The sequence below is a fragment of the Mustela nivalis genome (genome assembly GCF_964662115.1).
Source record: "Mustela nivalis genome assembly, chromosome: 14".
Taxonomy (NCBI): Eukaryota; Metazoa; Chordata; class Mammalia; order Carnivora; family Mustelidae; genus Mustela; species Mustela nivalis.
Window position 1 is genome coordinate 76,217,179 of NC_139033.1, and position 17,171 is coordinate 76,234,349.

At 36.7% G+C, this 17,171-nt stretch overlaps 1 protein-coding gene across 2 annotated transcripts in view; it reads left to right on the forward strand.

The window, feature by feature from the left end:
• The window catches only part of NDUFV2 (NADH:ubiquinone oxidoreductase core subunit V2), a 34,881-nt gene that overhangs the window by 7,397 nt on the left and 10,313 nt on the right, over positions 1-17,171 (forward strand). The window contains exons 2-5 of one of the 2 annotated variants that reach the window (XM_082697355.1): positions 10,975-11,040; positions 12,682-12,744; positions 12,832-12,948; positions 16,936-17,104. In XM_082697355.1, coding sequence (XP_082553481.1) covers positions 10,975-11,040; positions 12,682-12,744; positions 12,832-12,948; positions 16,936-17,104 — 415 coding nt within the window. Of the gene's footprint in view, positions 1-10,974; positions 11,041-11,980; positions 12,049-12,681; positions 12,745-12,831; positions 12,949-16,935; positions 17,105-17,171 lie in introns of those variants that run through there. The other variant, XM_082697356.1, reaches the window with a different exon arrangement.

A 17,171-nucleotide genomic window follows, 5' to 3' on the forward strand; every position in this document is an offset into this window, starting at 1 on the left:
TATTCCTATCCTTAGAACATCTGAGTATTGTTTTAATCTACATTGGATTTTACATATATAAAGAGTGCTTTGTGGTCAGGATAGACAATATTGTTGCAATTGATAACAGTCATCTTAATCTGTAATGCTCCTGTAAAACCTGGGCTTTTTACGTAACTTTTCTGTTAATGATTTGGCCAAATTTTGCTTGTTAATTCTCTTACAGTGCTAGAAAAATCAGTTAGATTTTTTTAATCTGAATTAACATTTTTAGTTAAATTATTGATGGAACTTTATTTGGAAGACATTGTAAGAGTCCGCCTAACGTATATTTGAAAATATAACAAAACAATTTTAGTGGTTAAGGCAAAGTTAAGGTTCAAGTAAGGCAAATCAATGTTTGGCTTTTCATTTATTTAGCACTGTGATCTAGGAAATTTTTTTCCTTTGTTCTTTGAGCCTTAGTTGCCACATCTCTAAAGTGAGTTGATGATTATACCTATATGGTACAATTGCTGGGAGGAGTAAATGAGTTACAGTATTTATGAAGTTCATAGCATAGTATCTGATGTAGAGTAAGCACTTGTATGTATCACTATCCTTGAAATAGGTATCACAGTTACTATTAGCCCAGCCATCATCTACTTCATTAAACTAAAATGCACTGAAAACTTATTTAAAATCTACTCTGAGTGTATACAGAAAGACTCTTGGGGGAGCTTTTTGTTTTCTCTGCTTGTCTTTAGACAGCTGAAGGAAATGGGTTTTGCTTGAGTTGGCAGTGGGGGAGGCTGTAGGTAATAGGCAAGTAGGTAATTGGTGAACAATGGCAAGAAAGTAGAGAGGGAGCCAGTATCACTTTCCCTTTACCTCATGTTTCACAAGTGAGTTGTGACCGCAGGTGCACACATATATTACGGATTTAATCTGTAAGTGTTTGGGGGCAGTGTGGAAGGTATATTCCTTGCCTGAAACGGTTGCTAATAAAGGAAAACACCAACTTTCAATTGCTTGACCTTAGTCCTGTCTTTCTGACTAATTAGATTACTGACTCTGTCAGTTTTGTTTTTGCAGCTTCCTTATCCTTTATGAAGTTTGTCTGGCTGAATGTGGCCATTTATAGTGCAAATAACTGATAGAACTGAAAGGTGAGCAGAGTGGATACTGGTCAATGTTTGAGCAACAGAAGAAACTAAGAAAATAAACGTAGGGCCTTTGAAAGATTCTGTTCTAGGGGGTGGGTGGAAGAATGAAAAATTAATTTTTGTCATTTTGATCTAGTAGTAGTGGTAATGCAGATGATGATTGAAAAGAGCAGGACTGATAGAGCAGATGACTTACATACGAAAGGCCTGGGCTCAGACGTCATCTCTGTCACTAAATGTGTGGTATAGGTCAGGTTACTGTTTCTAAGCCCAAGTTTATTTAAAAGTAAAATGGAAATAACAGCAGCTAACTGTAGATTTTTGAGGAGTCTGGGAAAAAAAAGGTATCTTGAAGTACATCACACAGAGCCATTCAAGTTGAATTCAAAGAAAACTGCCATTATTTGCCTGTTGTAAATTTTTTTTCTTTCTGAAACACTCTCAAAAAAGAGTAAGATGGAATTGAAGTCCACTATTAATTCTGTGCTGTATGTTAAATTATTCTTCTCTGCTTAAAATAAATTACTTGAATTTTCATTGAAGTTCACTGAATTCAAATGGAATTTGTTGATGTATGGATACTTTAGAGTCTAGTGAGAAACTAGATTCTAGTTTGGTGAAAAGAGTAGAGTTTAAGGGGGGAAAACTCCGCTTACTCTTCAAATCAGTCCAGCCCAGCCAAATTGTTTCTTTCCAGTTCAGCACCACTAATTGGTCCTGGAATGCCTCTTCAATTCCAAGGTGAAACTAAATTCAAATGGCTTATTAAGTAGTGTAAAGATGTTAATTCAGATTTTTCATATCTTACTTATTCCTTTATTGCAAGTGTCTGATGTGGATGTTATGAGGAGTGTAAAATAGGTGAAGCTCTTAAAGATGTGAAAAAACAGGGCAGCTTTGAAAATGGCCATGTGCTAACTTGATATGAATAACATGCCAGTTGAGAAACAATGGGGGCCAGTATTTATCAGTTTACCCTATTTACCTTGTTCATTGTTTTATAAACAAATTATCCGAGCCTTTTTCCTCCTATTTCTTACTATTTTGAAGTAGTTCTGGCTTCAGACATTGAAATTAAGTTGCTCAAATGCTATGCTAATGTATATATTAGGTTTTCTGTAGGAACAGAAGCATGGCAATTACTGTTTTTTTGAAAAAGTTTTAAAAAAACACAGTAAATAACTATTTTCTTTTTCCTTTTTTTTTTAAATTAAAGATTTTATTTATTTGACAGAGACACAGCGAGAGAGGGAACACAAGCAGGGGGAGTGGGAGAGGGAGAAGCAGGCTTCCTGTGGAGAAGGGAGCCCAGTGGAGGGCTCCATCCCAGAACCCTGGCATCATGACCTTAGCTGAAGTAGACGTTTAACGACTGAGCCACCTAGGCACCCCAGTAAATAGCTTGTTTTAAATATAGGCCATATGTACATACTCTGTAAATGGGAACATGGTGAGCCAGTGGAGGAGGCAGATCTTTTCATTTCTAATCTGTCTCACTATATATAGTTGCATTCCAGGGTTTTCTTCGTTAAACTGCTTGATTTCCTAGATCTACTCTATATTTCTGGAGCTCTGGTATCATCAAATAGTTCCTTTCAAATAGCTAATAATAAGGCCATAACCTTGTAAGCATTAGCCCTAAGATCTAATGTGACCTCTACCAATAATTAGTTACATGATCTTGGGAAGTTTTCATAACTCATTTAAATCTGGAAATAATACCTATCTTTCATGAAAGTTGTGAGAACTAAATAATGTGTAAAAAGCTTAGTGACTGACAGATAGTACTTCTATAATAATAGATAATGATAGGTAACACTAATATAGTACTTACTACATGCCAGGCAGCATATTAAGCACTTTACATAGATTATCTCTTTTAATCTTTACAACAATCCTATGAAGTATGTACTGTTAGTACAGTTTTATAGATGAAGATGGAGCTGGGCTTTTAACAACCTGGCTATATTGTCTTTCTGCAAATAGTATGTTTATGGAATATTAAGTACCAGTGATAGATATCAATTTCCCATCATTTAGAAATGATGAAATTGACCTATTTGGTATTGGTCCTTTTTCACTGTCAGAAAGACAGTATTTCAACATTTAGTTTGGTGACATTAGGCAAGATGATTTGGACCAGGGAAGAGTCAGCTAGAAAGCTGTAGAGTAATGCACAAACCTGGAATGATGTCTCAAATGGAGTAGTGATGGAGAGGGAAAGGACTAAAGGGAAAGGACTAAATTTTTAAAAATTGAAATGTTGGGGTACCTGGGTGGCTCAGTCAGTTAACCGTCTACCTTAGCTCAGGTCATGATCCCAGAGTCCTGCTCAGCGCGGAGCCTATTTCTCCCTCTCCCACTTCCCCTGCTGATGCTCTCTTTTCTGTCAAATAAATAAATTAAATCTTTAAAAAAATTGAAATGTAATACACATGACAAAAAATTCCAACAGTATAAAAGGAGATATATATATATATATATCTATCATAGTAAGTGTAAAATATACATTAAAGAATAGGGGTACAGAGATATATATTATGGTGACTATATTAAATATATTGCATATATTAAAGAGTAAATTTCCTTCCCACTGCACATCCCTGATCCCCTTCAGAGACATCACTGTTACTGGTTTCTTTTGTAATAACCTCTATACTCATTCTCCATTTTATAACATTTTCCTAAATGTCTATATTCATTCTCCATTTTAGAACATTTTCTGTATTTTGAAAAATAGTGGGACATGCAGACTGATATATTTGTAGATTTTTATCTTCTTGTCAAGAACTGTGAAGGCTCTGGGATTTTACCCCTTCTTGCCAGCCAACAATTTAACCTGCTTTGGTATCATGGATGCTGACTGAGACTCTTGCGTCGGGCTTTATTACTCAGGCCATGCAGGGTAGCACATGCTTCTTATTTGAGTTGGTTCTCCTTTATCCTCACATCCCATGGGAGTGACATGGAACAACCTGGGTGAATTCTTGGCATCACAACTGAAGAATCCAACCCCAGCTATGAGACAACTTGCGCAACATTTGCCCAAGAGGGAGATACCCTCTACAAAAATCCTTGAAAAGACAGTCTGGAACAAAAGCTGTCAGTGACTAGTGCCTCCTCTCAGGTGCAGAAACCCACACCTATGGAAAATTGTCTGCCAGCACTACTATTTTTTCCTCTCCTCCCCTTTAAGTGAAAAAAGATTTGTAGATTAATTTCAGTGATGAGAAAGGAGATAGTATTTTTCAACCATCTATAATATACTTTCACCACAAAATTTGGTGGTCTTATGTGTATATAGATAATAAAAATAATTATGTGGAAATTCAGGAAGCTGTCACCGATCTGTTCTTTGAGACAGTGTGACAGTGACTGTTAGAGTCAGCTAACAAAGTGCAATTTTTTTTTTTAAAGATTTTATTTATTTATTTGACAGACAGAGATCACAAGTAGGCAAAGAGGCAGGCAGAGAGAGAGAGAGAGAGGGAAGCAGGCTTCCTGCGGAGCAGGGAGCCCGATGCGGGGCTCGATCCCAGGACCCTGAGATCATGACCCGAGCCAAAGGCAGCAGCCCAAACCACTGAGCCACCCAGACGCCCCACAAAGTGCAATTTAAAAATCTGTTCTTAAAATGCAGTTGTTCAAATCTTCCATTTTTCAGTTATTAAATGTTTTATCCTTGTATCAGCTAAGCAAATGTGATAATGCTTTAATAGGTTTTATAATACTTTCAGAGAAACTTTATTATTTGAACCTTAAAGCACTCCAGTAAGTAAACATCTCTGTTTTACAGGTACAGAAAGTGAGGCTTAAAAAAATCCAAGTGGCTTTTGTAAAGTCACATGTTAAACAATTTTTTTTTAAATCTTGAAACTCCAGCATTTTTTCCTGTGGCTTAGCTGGTTTTTTTTTTTTTTTTTTTTCTGTTTTCAATCAGTAGTCTGTTTTCAGTGATTTGGACTTTAAAACACATAATTTGGGTAGAAGTGTTTGTGTGTATTAAAACTCATGTGCATATCCAGAATTATAGGTCAGCCAGAGAGTGCCTCGAAATAGATTTTCCAATACATAGCCATCTAGCCCCAGAGACCAGTTTTCAAGATTATCTCTATTTTTCTTTTTTTTTCCCTCTGTATTTTTCATTTTAAGTAGTTACGTGACAGATACTGAGCTAATGAGGATGGGGTCAAATGTTGACCCAAAACTAAAGCTATTTTAATTTAAGAGATTAGTGGTGTTTAATTTGAATAATACGTAGGGAAGTTGGAAGGATTAATAGTAGAGGTGGCAAGTTTCATTTTCTATTTGATGAATGTTTCATTTTACTGTTTTCAAAGATTTTATTTATTTGAAAGAGAGATTGTATGTGTGCCTGCGTGGAAGGGCAGAGGAGAAGAATCCCAAAGCAGGAGTGTGGAATAACACCTGGGGCTCTGTCACAGGACCCTGAGGCATGACTTGAGCTCAAGTTGAGTTGTGTGCCTAACTGACTGAGCCACCCAGGCCCCTGATGAATGTTTTGTTTTAAATAAGGTTTTTGTCAGTTAATCCATGCTGCATAAGAAGCATGGGAAATAGAGAAAAATATAAGAAACAGTATGGAAATAAGAATCCCTTATAATTTTGTTAACATTGTAATAACAGAGATAAGCGCTTTAAATTGTTATGGCCTTCCAGTCTTTTCATTAGTGTCTCTATTGAATATAATCAGGATGGTAGTTTATGCTTTTTTGTTTGTTTTATTTAACCCTGATATTTTCCAGTTAGGATTGTGGCATAAATACATCTTTCAGTGTCATTATTTTTAGAAAATACAGTTTTGGCAACTACATAATATGATTTTTGTTGGAACTATTATTTACAACTTTTCAATGTTGGGGGGCTCCTGGGTGGCTCAGTCAGTTAAAGATCTGCCTTCAGCTCAGGTTGTTATCCCAGGATCCTGGGATCCAGCCCTGTACCAGGCACCTGCTCAGCAGGGAGCCTATTCCTCCCTCTGCTCCTCCTGTCTGCTTGTGATCTCACACACTCTCTCTCAAATACATAAATAACAAAAACCTTTCTGCGTTGGGCTTTTTTGTTGCTTGTGTTTTGCTGTAACAATACGGAGAATATATTTCTGTATAAACCTTTATCATTTTATACTGTTACTTAGGATAAAAGTCTAGAAGTAGAATTAATAAGTTAAAAGATGGAAACTTTCTTTAGTCTGTCCATACACCCTGTCAGTTTGCTCTCCTAAAAGGCAGTTTTTAACCTAATGTATAACAGTTTTTACCTAATGTATAAGCATCCCTACTTCATACATACACCAGAACTGTTATCGTTTAAAAAAAAAAAAACAGCGCTAGTTTGATAACTGGAAATGTTATCTCATTTAAACATGCATGTTTTGGGACGCCTGGGTGGCTCAGTGGGTTAAGCCGCTGCCTTCGGCTCAGGTCATGATCTCAGGGTCCTGGGATCGAGTCCCGCATCGGGCTCTCTGCTCAGCAGGGAGCCTGCTTCCCTCTCTCTCTCTGCCTGCCTCTCCATCTACTTGTGATTTCTCTCTGTCAAATAAATAAAATCTTTAAAAAAAAAAATAAACATGCATGTTTTATTTTTATTTTTTTAATTTAAATTCAATTAGCCAGCATACGGTACATCATTAGTTTTTGATGTCATGTTCAGTGATTCATTATTTGCGTATTACCACTCAGTACTCATCACATCACATACCCTTCTTAATGCCCATCACCCAGTTACTCCATCCCCCCACCCACCTCACTTTCCACAACCCCCCCATTTGTTTCCCAGAGTCAAGAGTCTCTCATGGTTTGTCTACCTCTCTGATTTCTTCCCATTCAGTTTTCCTTCCCTTCTCCCAATGTCCTCTGTACTATTCCTTATATTCCACATAATGATAATTCTTTTTCTGATTGACTTGTTTCACTTAGCATAATACTCTCCAGTTCCATCCATGTCAATATAAATGGTAGGTATTCATCCTTTCTGATATTTCATTGTATATATAAACCACATCATGTTTATCCATTCATCTGCTGAAGGGCATCTCAGCTCTTTCCACAGTTTGGCTGTTGTGGACATTGCTACTTTGAACATTGGGGTGCATGTGCCCCTTCTCCACACTACAGCTGTATCTTTGGGGTAGATACCCAGTAGTGCAATTACTGGATTGTAGGATAGCTCTATTTTTAACGTCTTGAGGAACCTTCATACTGTTTTCAACGGTGGCTGTACTGCCAACAGTGTAAGAGGGTTCCCCTTTCTCCACATTCTTGGCCACCATTTGTTGTTCCTTGTATTGTTAATTTTAGCCATTCTGACTGGTGTGAGGTGGTACCTCATTGTGGTTTTAATTTGTATTTCCCTGATGCTGAGTGATGTGGAGCATTTTTCCATGTGTTTTTTGGCCATTTATATGTCTTTGGAGAAGTGTCTGTTTATGTCTTCTGCCCATTTCTTGACTGGGTTATTTGTTTTATGGGTGTTGAGTTTGGTAAGTTCTTTATAGATCTTGGATACCAGCCCTTTATCTCTTATGTCATTTGCAAATATCTTCTCCCATTCTGTAGGTTGCCTTTTAGTTTTGTTGACTATCTTTTGCCATGCAGAAGCTTTTTATCTTGATGAAGTCCCAGTAGTTCATTTTTGCTTTTGTTTCCCTTGCGTTCAGAGACCTTTCTTGCAGGAAGTTGTTGTGGCCAAGGTTGAAGAGGTTACTGCCTGTGTTCGCCTCTAGGATTTTGATGGATTCCTGTTTCACATTTAGGTCTTTCATCCATTTTGAGTTTATCCTTGTGTATGGTGTAAGAGAATGATCCAGTTTCATTCTTCTGCATGTGGTTGTCCAATTTTCCCAGCCTATTTATTGAAGAAACTGTTCTTTTTTCCATTGGATATTCTTCCCTGATTTCTTGAAGATTAGTTGACCTAGAATTGAGGGGCTGTTTCTAGGTTCTCTCTTCTGTTCCATTGATCTGTGTTGTGTGTCTGTTTTTGTGCCAGTACCATGCTTTCTTGATGATCACATGCATGTTTTAAATTACTAGTTAGTTCATTAGCAGTTATATTGTGACTTTTTGTTCATATTAATTCATTTTTCTCATTGATTTCTGTGTGTTTATGATCTCTTCAAGCTGTTAATTTTTGTCATCAAATATGTAAAAGATCCAGGAGTCACCAGCATGGAGTTAAACATATGAGAATGAATAAGCTCTAAGGGGCAAAAAAATTCTGTGAAGAAAAGAACCTAGGATATGGCTGAGCCCTAAGGACAACCTACCCTGAAGGGTTTGGGTAAAGAGCCAGTAAAGTAAACACAATATTTGGGTTCAGAAGTTAGGAAAAGAGGACACTGAATGCATTCTGTTCTCTTAAGTTAATTTTTTATTATGAGATCTTTTGTTTCTTCTCAGAATTAGTTAAGTAATTCACTAGTGTTACTCAGTAAAAATTGTTCTTTGATTTAAAAAAATCTCAGCTAAAGTGATGGCAGGGACTATCTTCTAAATTTTAGTTTCAGTTAATTTTTCAAAGCTTTATGCTGATGGTGGTTTTTTTTTTTTTTTTTTTTAACATTATTTGGGAACTCTGGCCTTCGTTTTATCTTTATCTCAGTTTATGTTCTGGACAGGCATATCAGGGGTATAAGTTTAATCTTGTATTTAATTCATAGATTGACCCTGAAGCAGTTTGGGAGAATTTGAATAAAAGTATAAGAACATAAACAATCTCCTTTATGTGTTTTTTTTTTCTTCTAAGTTTTTATGTGTTTTAAGATGCAAAAAAGCAAAAAATAGAATCAGTGTTCCTTTTGCTGCCCAAGAAAGAAAACCAAAACAACCAGAGTTGCAGCCCCCTGTGTACTGATCAGATTCTCCCCTCCCTGCCCCCGTTATCCTAAAACTGATGTTTACCCTGTATTTTTTTAACCTATGTCCCACATTCTTTTTTTTTTTAAGTGTTTTTAAAGTCAATTAATTAACAAATAGTGTATTTTTAGTTCCAGAGGTAGAGTTCAGTTATTCATCAGTCTTAAATAAAACCCAGTACTCATTATATCAAGTGCCCTCCTTAATGTCCATCATCTGGTTACTGTATTTCTCCAAACCCCTCCCCTCCAGCAGCCCTCAGTTTATTTCCTATGATTAAGAGTCTCGTATGGTTTGTCTCTCTCTCTCTCTGTGATTTTGTCTTTTATTTATTTATTTATTTATTTGACAGATCACAATTAGGCAAAGAGGTAGGCAGAGAGGGGGGGGGGGAAGCAGGCTCCTCACTGAGCAGAGCACCCGATGTGGGGCTCGATCCCAGGACCCTGAGATCATAACCTGAGCCAAAGGCAGAGACTTAACCCACTGAGCCACCCAGGCGTCCCTGTGACTTTGTCTTGTTTTATTTTTCCCTTCCTTCCCTTATGATCTCTGTTTTGTTTCTTAAATTCCACATATGAATGAGATCATATGGTAATTGTCTTTCTCTGATTGACTTTCACTTAGTGTAGTATCTTCTGTAGAGTTCCATCCTCGTCCTTGCCAGTGTCAAGATTTCATTTTTGTTTAAGGCTGAGTAGTATTCCATTTTGTGTGTGTGTGTGTATGTGTGTATATATATATATACACACACACTACATCATCTTTATGCATTCATCTGTTGATGGGCATCTAAGTTCTTTCCATAGTTTGGCTACTGTGGACATTGCTGCTATAAACATTGTGGTGCAAGTACCCCTTTGGATCACTACATTTGTATTTTGGGGGTAAATACCCAATAGTGTGATTGCTGGGTTGTAGGGTAGCTTTATTTTCAACTTTTTGAGGAACCTCCATACGGTTTTCCAGAGTGGCAGCGCAAGGTTGCATTCCCACCAACAGTGTAAGTGGGCTCCTCTTTCTCTGCATCCTCGCCAACATCTATCATTTCCTGATTTGTTAATTTTAGCCATTCTGTGTGTGCCACATTCTGTATTTCGATCCTTTCTTGTTAATTAAACAAGTGTTTACATAAACTTCTTCAACTGAAATTTGGATCTAGGGAAAAGTTAAATACATGATTGTATCACTGCTTTTACTTCTCTGTTATATTTGCTTTCTCTGAAATATCCAGCTTTCGCTAGTTCCATGCTTAGTTTAATCCAGTGTTCTACCATTGTGTGATTAGTAGAACTCAGAAATCAGAGGATTTCTGAATAGTGGCTGAATTGCTTTTAGTCGTGGTAGGGAGGATGGTAAGAGTGTTGGGGTGGGGAGCAATAGGGCAAAGAGAAATAAAATGCAACAGAAGTAATCAAATGGATTCCCTCTAAAACAACTGACTGTGGTCAATGCATAGCATCATAAGCAGCTTTCTGAAACTTTATGACTGGAGTTTTTAAACTAATTCAGTAAAGAATTGAAAAGGGGACAATCCTTGACTCATTTGTGCAGAGTATATGACTCATTTGTACAGAATAAAAACATGTTTATGAAAGCCCACATTAAATGAATGCTGGCATCCAGCTTGATTCAGAAAAAAGTGAAAGGCCACAAATTAATGGAATATCAGCTCTCCTAATGGCATGCTGACAAGAGTGTAGTAGAAAAGGGTACATGAATTGGGAGATACGGGTTGTGGACCTGGTTCTTCCATGGACTTGTGTGTTACCTTAAAACCCAGTATTACAATAAACCTTGGATTTCCATTTCCTTATACTTCTCCTGAAATAAGATGGGCAGGGTATATAGCACAGTGAGCCATATCTCCTAAGATCTTTTACTTATATAAGTTGACACAGATCTTAAGGTATTTACTCATGAAAAATTTCTTAAGGCTTACGATTTGCTAAATTTTCTTAAAATTTTAGGGGAGACATATAAGGAATTTACATAAGACAGCTGTACAAAATGGAGCTGGAGGAGCCTTATTTGTGGTAAGTAATTATTCCTATTTCTTCAGAATGGAAAGACTTGGAAATTTGGGTAAAACTGTTTTAACAATCCAAGTATCTTAAACACCAATGTCTCATTGTGGTGATTTAAATATAGCTAATTGAACTCATTAAATTTCAAAAGATGTGTGACTCCAGTTGAACCTCTTGAGTTTAAATTGACACCAGGGTAGCCCTGAATTTAGAATATTTTTTGGTGAAATTACTATGAGCCCTAAACTGATTTCTAGTCTCACTTTGGGTTCTTTTTTTTTTAAAGATTTTTTTTAAAATTTATTTATTGACAGAGAGAAATCACAAGTAGATGGAGAGGCAGGCAGAGAGAGAGAGAGAGAGAGGGAAGCAGGCTCCACGCCGAGCAGAGAGCCCGATGCGGGACTCGATCCCAGGACCCTGAGATCATGACCTGAGCCGAAGGCAGCGGCTTAACCCACTGAGCCACCCAGGCGCCCCTCACTTTGGGTTCTTAAAAATGCTGTAATTTGGGGAATCCCAAAATGGTACTAGTTTAAAACTCCTGGATCTTAGTAATACAGTGAATACATTAGTAGTTCCTTTATATTTTCGGTTTTTAGGGTTTAACTACAGGTGGAGGTCCATGAACTCCCTAGCTTAACTGTACAATTCAAAGATAAGATAATGTATCTCCTTTCTGTGATAAGATGCAGTTACCAGGGATTCATCTGGTGTTGTTTAAAGGCAATTTAGTTGACTTGGAGGATGATTTAGAGTTAGTAGTTCAGTTTTGTTAGCTGAGTTATTTCCAGGCTGAATCTTAATAAATGAGTTAACCATACTATTGTGTAGATTCCTGCTTGATAGTTTTTCATGTTTGTCTAAAAGTGTTGAATTTGCCACATACTTGAGATCATTGTCCAAAGTTTCAATTTTCTTTTCTTCCTTTATATCTTTGAAATAGTAGAACTTTAAGAGTTAACATATTGAAGTATTCAGCTCTGTGTTCACCGAACATACTAAACATTAATTGATGTAAGTGTTAATCTCAGTGTGACTCATTTGATTTCCTGTTTACATACCATTTCTTGTCAGTTTTTGAAGAGGGCCTGTTCTTTTTGGAGAAGAAATAAAACTTCTTGCCATTGGCTGGTTTTTGTTATGTGGTGAAGAAATGGTGTTTTTGTACCTTCCTAAAGTAGTGGGTCCTTTTGATAATTTGATACACACTCTTCTGGAACAATGCCTGTTACATATATACTCAAAATTTTGTGTCTTAATTTTCTAAGTCTTCCAGCAATGGGTTTTTTTGTTTGTTTGTTTGTTTGTTTGTTTGTTTTTTGTTTGTTTTTTTTTTTTTTTAGTAATTACACTAGAAAATCCTGTTCTCTAATCAAGTTTTTGGATTTGGTCCTAAAGCTACTTCTCTTAGTTATTAAAGAGTGATTTCTAAAACTTTTATGAAATTTTGAATTCTGTCAACAATACTTCGTTAATCCTATTCATTAAATGTGTATTTAATAATTAGTACTTTTTGATGCATGGATAGATTATATAATTTGGGAATTAAAGTGAAGAGATTAAGTGATCAGTAGTAGTATAGTAATATACAAAGCTGTCCTGAGGGAGTTTTGATAATTCTGGAAAACATTTTTTCCCTTCATATAGCACAGAGATACTCCTGAGAATAACCCAGATACTCCATTTGATTTCACGCCAGAAAACTATAAGGTATGACTAAGTTAATGGTATAATTAATTTATGAACTGTTTAATATTTTCCAGATGTACTAAAACATGTGCTTTTTCTTTGATACAGAGGATAGAGGCAATTGTAAAAAACTATCCAGAAGGACATAAAGCAGCAGCTATACTCCCAGTCCTGGATTTAGCCCAAAGACAGAATGGATGGCTGCCCATCTCAGCTATGAACAAGGTACTAAATTCATTTTTACCTTAGTTTGAAAAGATGAGAGACTGTGTATGAATTTCTTCTTATGTAGAAATTCCTCTGATGGTTTTTAATGTCAGAATCAAGGAATTTGAGGCTTTTAATCATTTATGTTTCCTCAAATTTGTGTTTTTGTTGGTTCTCTTAATGATGTGGAGAACTGAAAAGGTAGAGCTTTTTATCCTTGCAGGAAATAGTAAAGGCATTATCGTGAAAGTCGTTTTCTCTTTTTTTTTTTCCTTTTTTTAAGATTTTCATTCATTTATTTGACAGACAGAGATCATAAGTAGGCAGAGAGGCAGGCAGAGCCTGGGAGGGGAGGGGGGAGCAGGCTCCGACCCAGTGGGCCTGATCCCAGGACCCTGAGATTGTGACCTGAGCCGAAGGCAGAGGCTTAACCCACTGAGCCATCCAGGCGCTCCTCTTTTTTCCCTTATTGAAAGAAATGGCCATAATAAAGATAAAAGATCTTGCATGTGTATTGTTTGCTGTCAAGGTATTCTGAAAATAAATGCGCTGTTTAAACACAAATGATGGAGAAAAGGATCTGCTCACAGTTAATAGGAATCTTCATATTATTTTGCATCTTTGGCTACAGACTTTAATAAAATTTATATAATACATAGTATTTGATGGTACCCTAGACTTGATAAATCAGCAACATACAGAAATGGTATGGGTGACCCATTTAAAGGCTAGTCTATTCATACATTAAAAAAAAAAACATTTATTTATTTATTTATTTATTTATTTGACAGAGATTACAAGTAGGCAGAGAGGCAGACAGAGAGAGAGGAGGAAGCAGGCTCCCTGCTGAGCAGAGAGTCTGATGCGGGGCTCAATCCCAGGACCCTGGGATCATGACCTGAGCCGAAGGCAGAGGCTTTAACCCACTGAGCCACCCAGGCACCCTATACGTATTTTTAAGACTCATTTTTTTTCTAATTGTGGTTTTAGCAGTAATCCACATTTCACATTTATTCATGTTATATTAATATAAGTATATTTTTGTGGTGTTATGTTGCAGGGTATAGTTTATGAAGTGCCATACAAAATCATGTTTTGTTTTTTTTTTTTTTTACGATTTTATTTATTTATTTGACACGGAGAGAGATCATAAGTAGGCAGAGAGGCAGGGGTGGGTGGGGGAAGCAGGTTCCCTGCTGAGCAGAGAGCCCGATGCAGGGCTCCATCCAAGGACCCTGAGATCATGTCCTGGGCCGAAGGTAGAGGCTTAACCCACTGGGCCACCCAGGTGCCCCCCAAAATCATGTGTTTCTTATGAGAATCACACAGATAATAAGCTAGTATGATATAATGGGAAATACATTTGTCTTTGAGTGAAGAGATGTGGTTTTTCTGTGGACTTCCTCATCTGCAGTGAAGATTTTGAACTAGGATAGATCTCTTGAAATTACTATGTTACTATCCTAAGTGATAGAGTTGGGACTGGACCATTTTCAATTCAGTGCATTTCCCACTTGGCTGACTCTTGCAGAGATTCTTCTATACTTCATTTCTCTTTTATACTTTTAAAATTTTATTTGGTCTATTAGGCTAGATCATTATCATCTTTATCTTAAAGAACAGGAATGTCTGGGCGCCTGGGTGGCTCAGCAGGTTGGGCCTCTGCCTTCAGCTTGGGTGATGGTCTCAGGGTCCTGGGATGGAGCCCGGCATCAGGCTCTCTGCTCAGGAGGCAGGGAGCCTGCTTCGCCCTCTTGCTCTCTGCCTGCCTCTATGCCTACTTGTGATCTCTGTCAAATAAATAAGTAAAATCTTTAAAAAATAAATAAATAAATAAAGAATAGGAATGTCTTCAGTTGATCTAATGAAATGCCATAGGAATTTTTAAATTTTGTTCATATCTCTTAATTTGCTTTTAACATGGTTATGGACCATTATTATTATTATTATTATTATTATTGGACTGAAAATGATACAAAGCAAGTTTGATTGGTACTATACTTAGTAAAACATAGTCAGCTGGGTTTTTTCCCAATAAATCACACTATCCTTTGGGTACTTTCTAAATTACTGAACATTGTTTTTTGTATTATAATAGCAAACTTTTAAAATAACAGTTTAGGTATGTTTCTATTTATAAATACTTTTTTCCTTGCAAAAATTTATGTTTTTAAAGATTTTTTTTTTTAATAATCTCTATACCCAACATGGAGCTTGAACTTACAACTCCAAAATCAAGAGTTGCACACTCTACTGAATGAGCAAGATGTGTCCCCCAAATTCATGTCCTTAATAATGGCAAATGTGTTAGAAGTCTTGCTGAATGGTAAGCTAACAGAATGACATAAAATAAATGACAACCAATGTGAAAATGTTTCACAAATATTGTCCTGTTCTCTTTAGAATTGAATGTATATGTGTCAGAGACAGGGAATAGTGTATAGAGAATAGAATCAAGATTCCATTTTTATATTTGAGACTTCTTATGTTACTGTTTCTGTGACTCCCCCCTCCCCAAAGGAGAACCCAACCTTAAAATCAGAACAATATCCAGAAGCTCACATATTAGTTCCTTAACCATTACTAAGGTGTAGAGAGGATACAGTAGCATCCCCAGGGGAGCTTTTTCAACTTAGCCATCAGTGGTAGAGCTCCAGCATGCGTATTTTCTGGCTCCAGCATGTGTGTTTTGAGAGGGCTCCCAGATTCAGAGGTACATGCCTGGTTTAGTATCACCAAATTAAATTTTGTACAGCCACTTACCTTTCACAAGTGAGCCATGGTTAGATGTTTTTTGAGAGTATATATCCTTTAGAATCTATTCTAATATGAGAAAGTTCAACATATTTGTCATCTGAAATGCCATTTAACAAACTCATGTTTCATGTCAAAACATGGAAATGTGGATAATTGTTTAAGAATGCCAGACATCAGATCTTATAACCTGATAGATTAATGATGTTAGGTCACCTGGAAAGTTGTAACCAGGTTGATAGTCATGATAGACTCTATGTGGACTGTACCTAGGATACAGCTAAAAAAACCTTGTTTTCCTTAATAGACTTGGCCTGATCAAAAGAGTTGTACTCAGATGATGATTCCCTTGGTCCTGAACTCCACTCTGTCAAAAGAAATATTTACTATAAATACCTTGATGTGATGCGTAGGGAAGTACTAATCCAGAAGATTTTTTTTTTTTTAAGATTTTATTTATTTATTTGACAGAGAGAGATTACAAGTAGGCAGAGAGGCAGGCAGAGAGAGAGAGGAGGAAGCAGGCTCCCTGCTGAGCAGAGAGCCCGATGCGGGACTCGATCCCAGGACCCCGAGATCATGACCTGAGCTGAAGGCAGCAGCTTAACCCACTGAGCCACCCAGGCGCCCCAATCCATAAGATTTTTGTAGAGTGTTGCGATTTGAAGTAGAAGTGTCTTGGATTGTGCTGGAGAGTTACGTACATGTTGTTGTGTATGTGATTTGTTTGCATATAAAGTATGTAGATATGTAAATCAGTATAGGCTAATAGGTGAGCTTTGATTCTCGTCCCTTTTTTTGTGTTGCCATACCCCTTGCATGCAGCGTACATCCCAGTAACATCAAGGCTTTTTGAAAAATTGATGAAAGATTGAAAAAATACAAGTATTTAATTTATTGGGGCTTGGTCATCAAATTTTGTCATTTAGAAATTTCAGATTATAAAATATGAGAGTTGAAATGATCAAAGTAGAAATTCTTAATAGTGGAAGACTTAAAGATTTAGAGAAAAAGAAGATTGTTTTGCAGAGACCAGGCATGGGGTAAAGTAAAGGAGGTGCTGTAACCATTAGCTTGTGGGCTCTGTGCAATTGAAGTGTAGACGGACTTAAACCTCCAAATACCAAATACAGGTATATTTCCACCTTATGAAGTTTTACATTTTTACCAAGTTGAAATTACGCTCTTTAAAACATAACTAAATCTCAATTAGTAAACATTGTAATTATTTAAAATTTCCTATTATTTTAGGTTGCAGAAGTTTTACAAGTACCTCCAATGAGAGTATATGAAGTAGCAACTTTTTATACAATGTATAATCGAAAGCCAGTTGGAAAGTATCACATTCAGGTCTGCACTACTACACCTTGCATGCTTCGAAACTCTGACAGCATACTGGAGGCCATTCAGAAAAAACTTGGTATGGGACACATTGTATTTATACCTTTTATGAAAAATAGGATTGTCTTTCTAGATTTGACCCATTT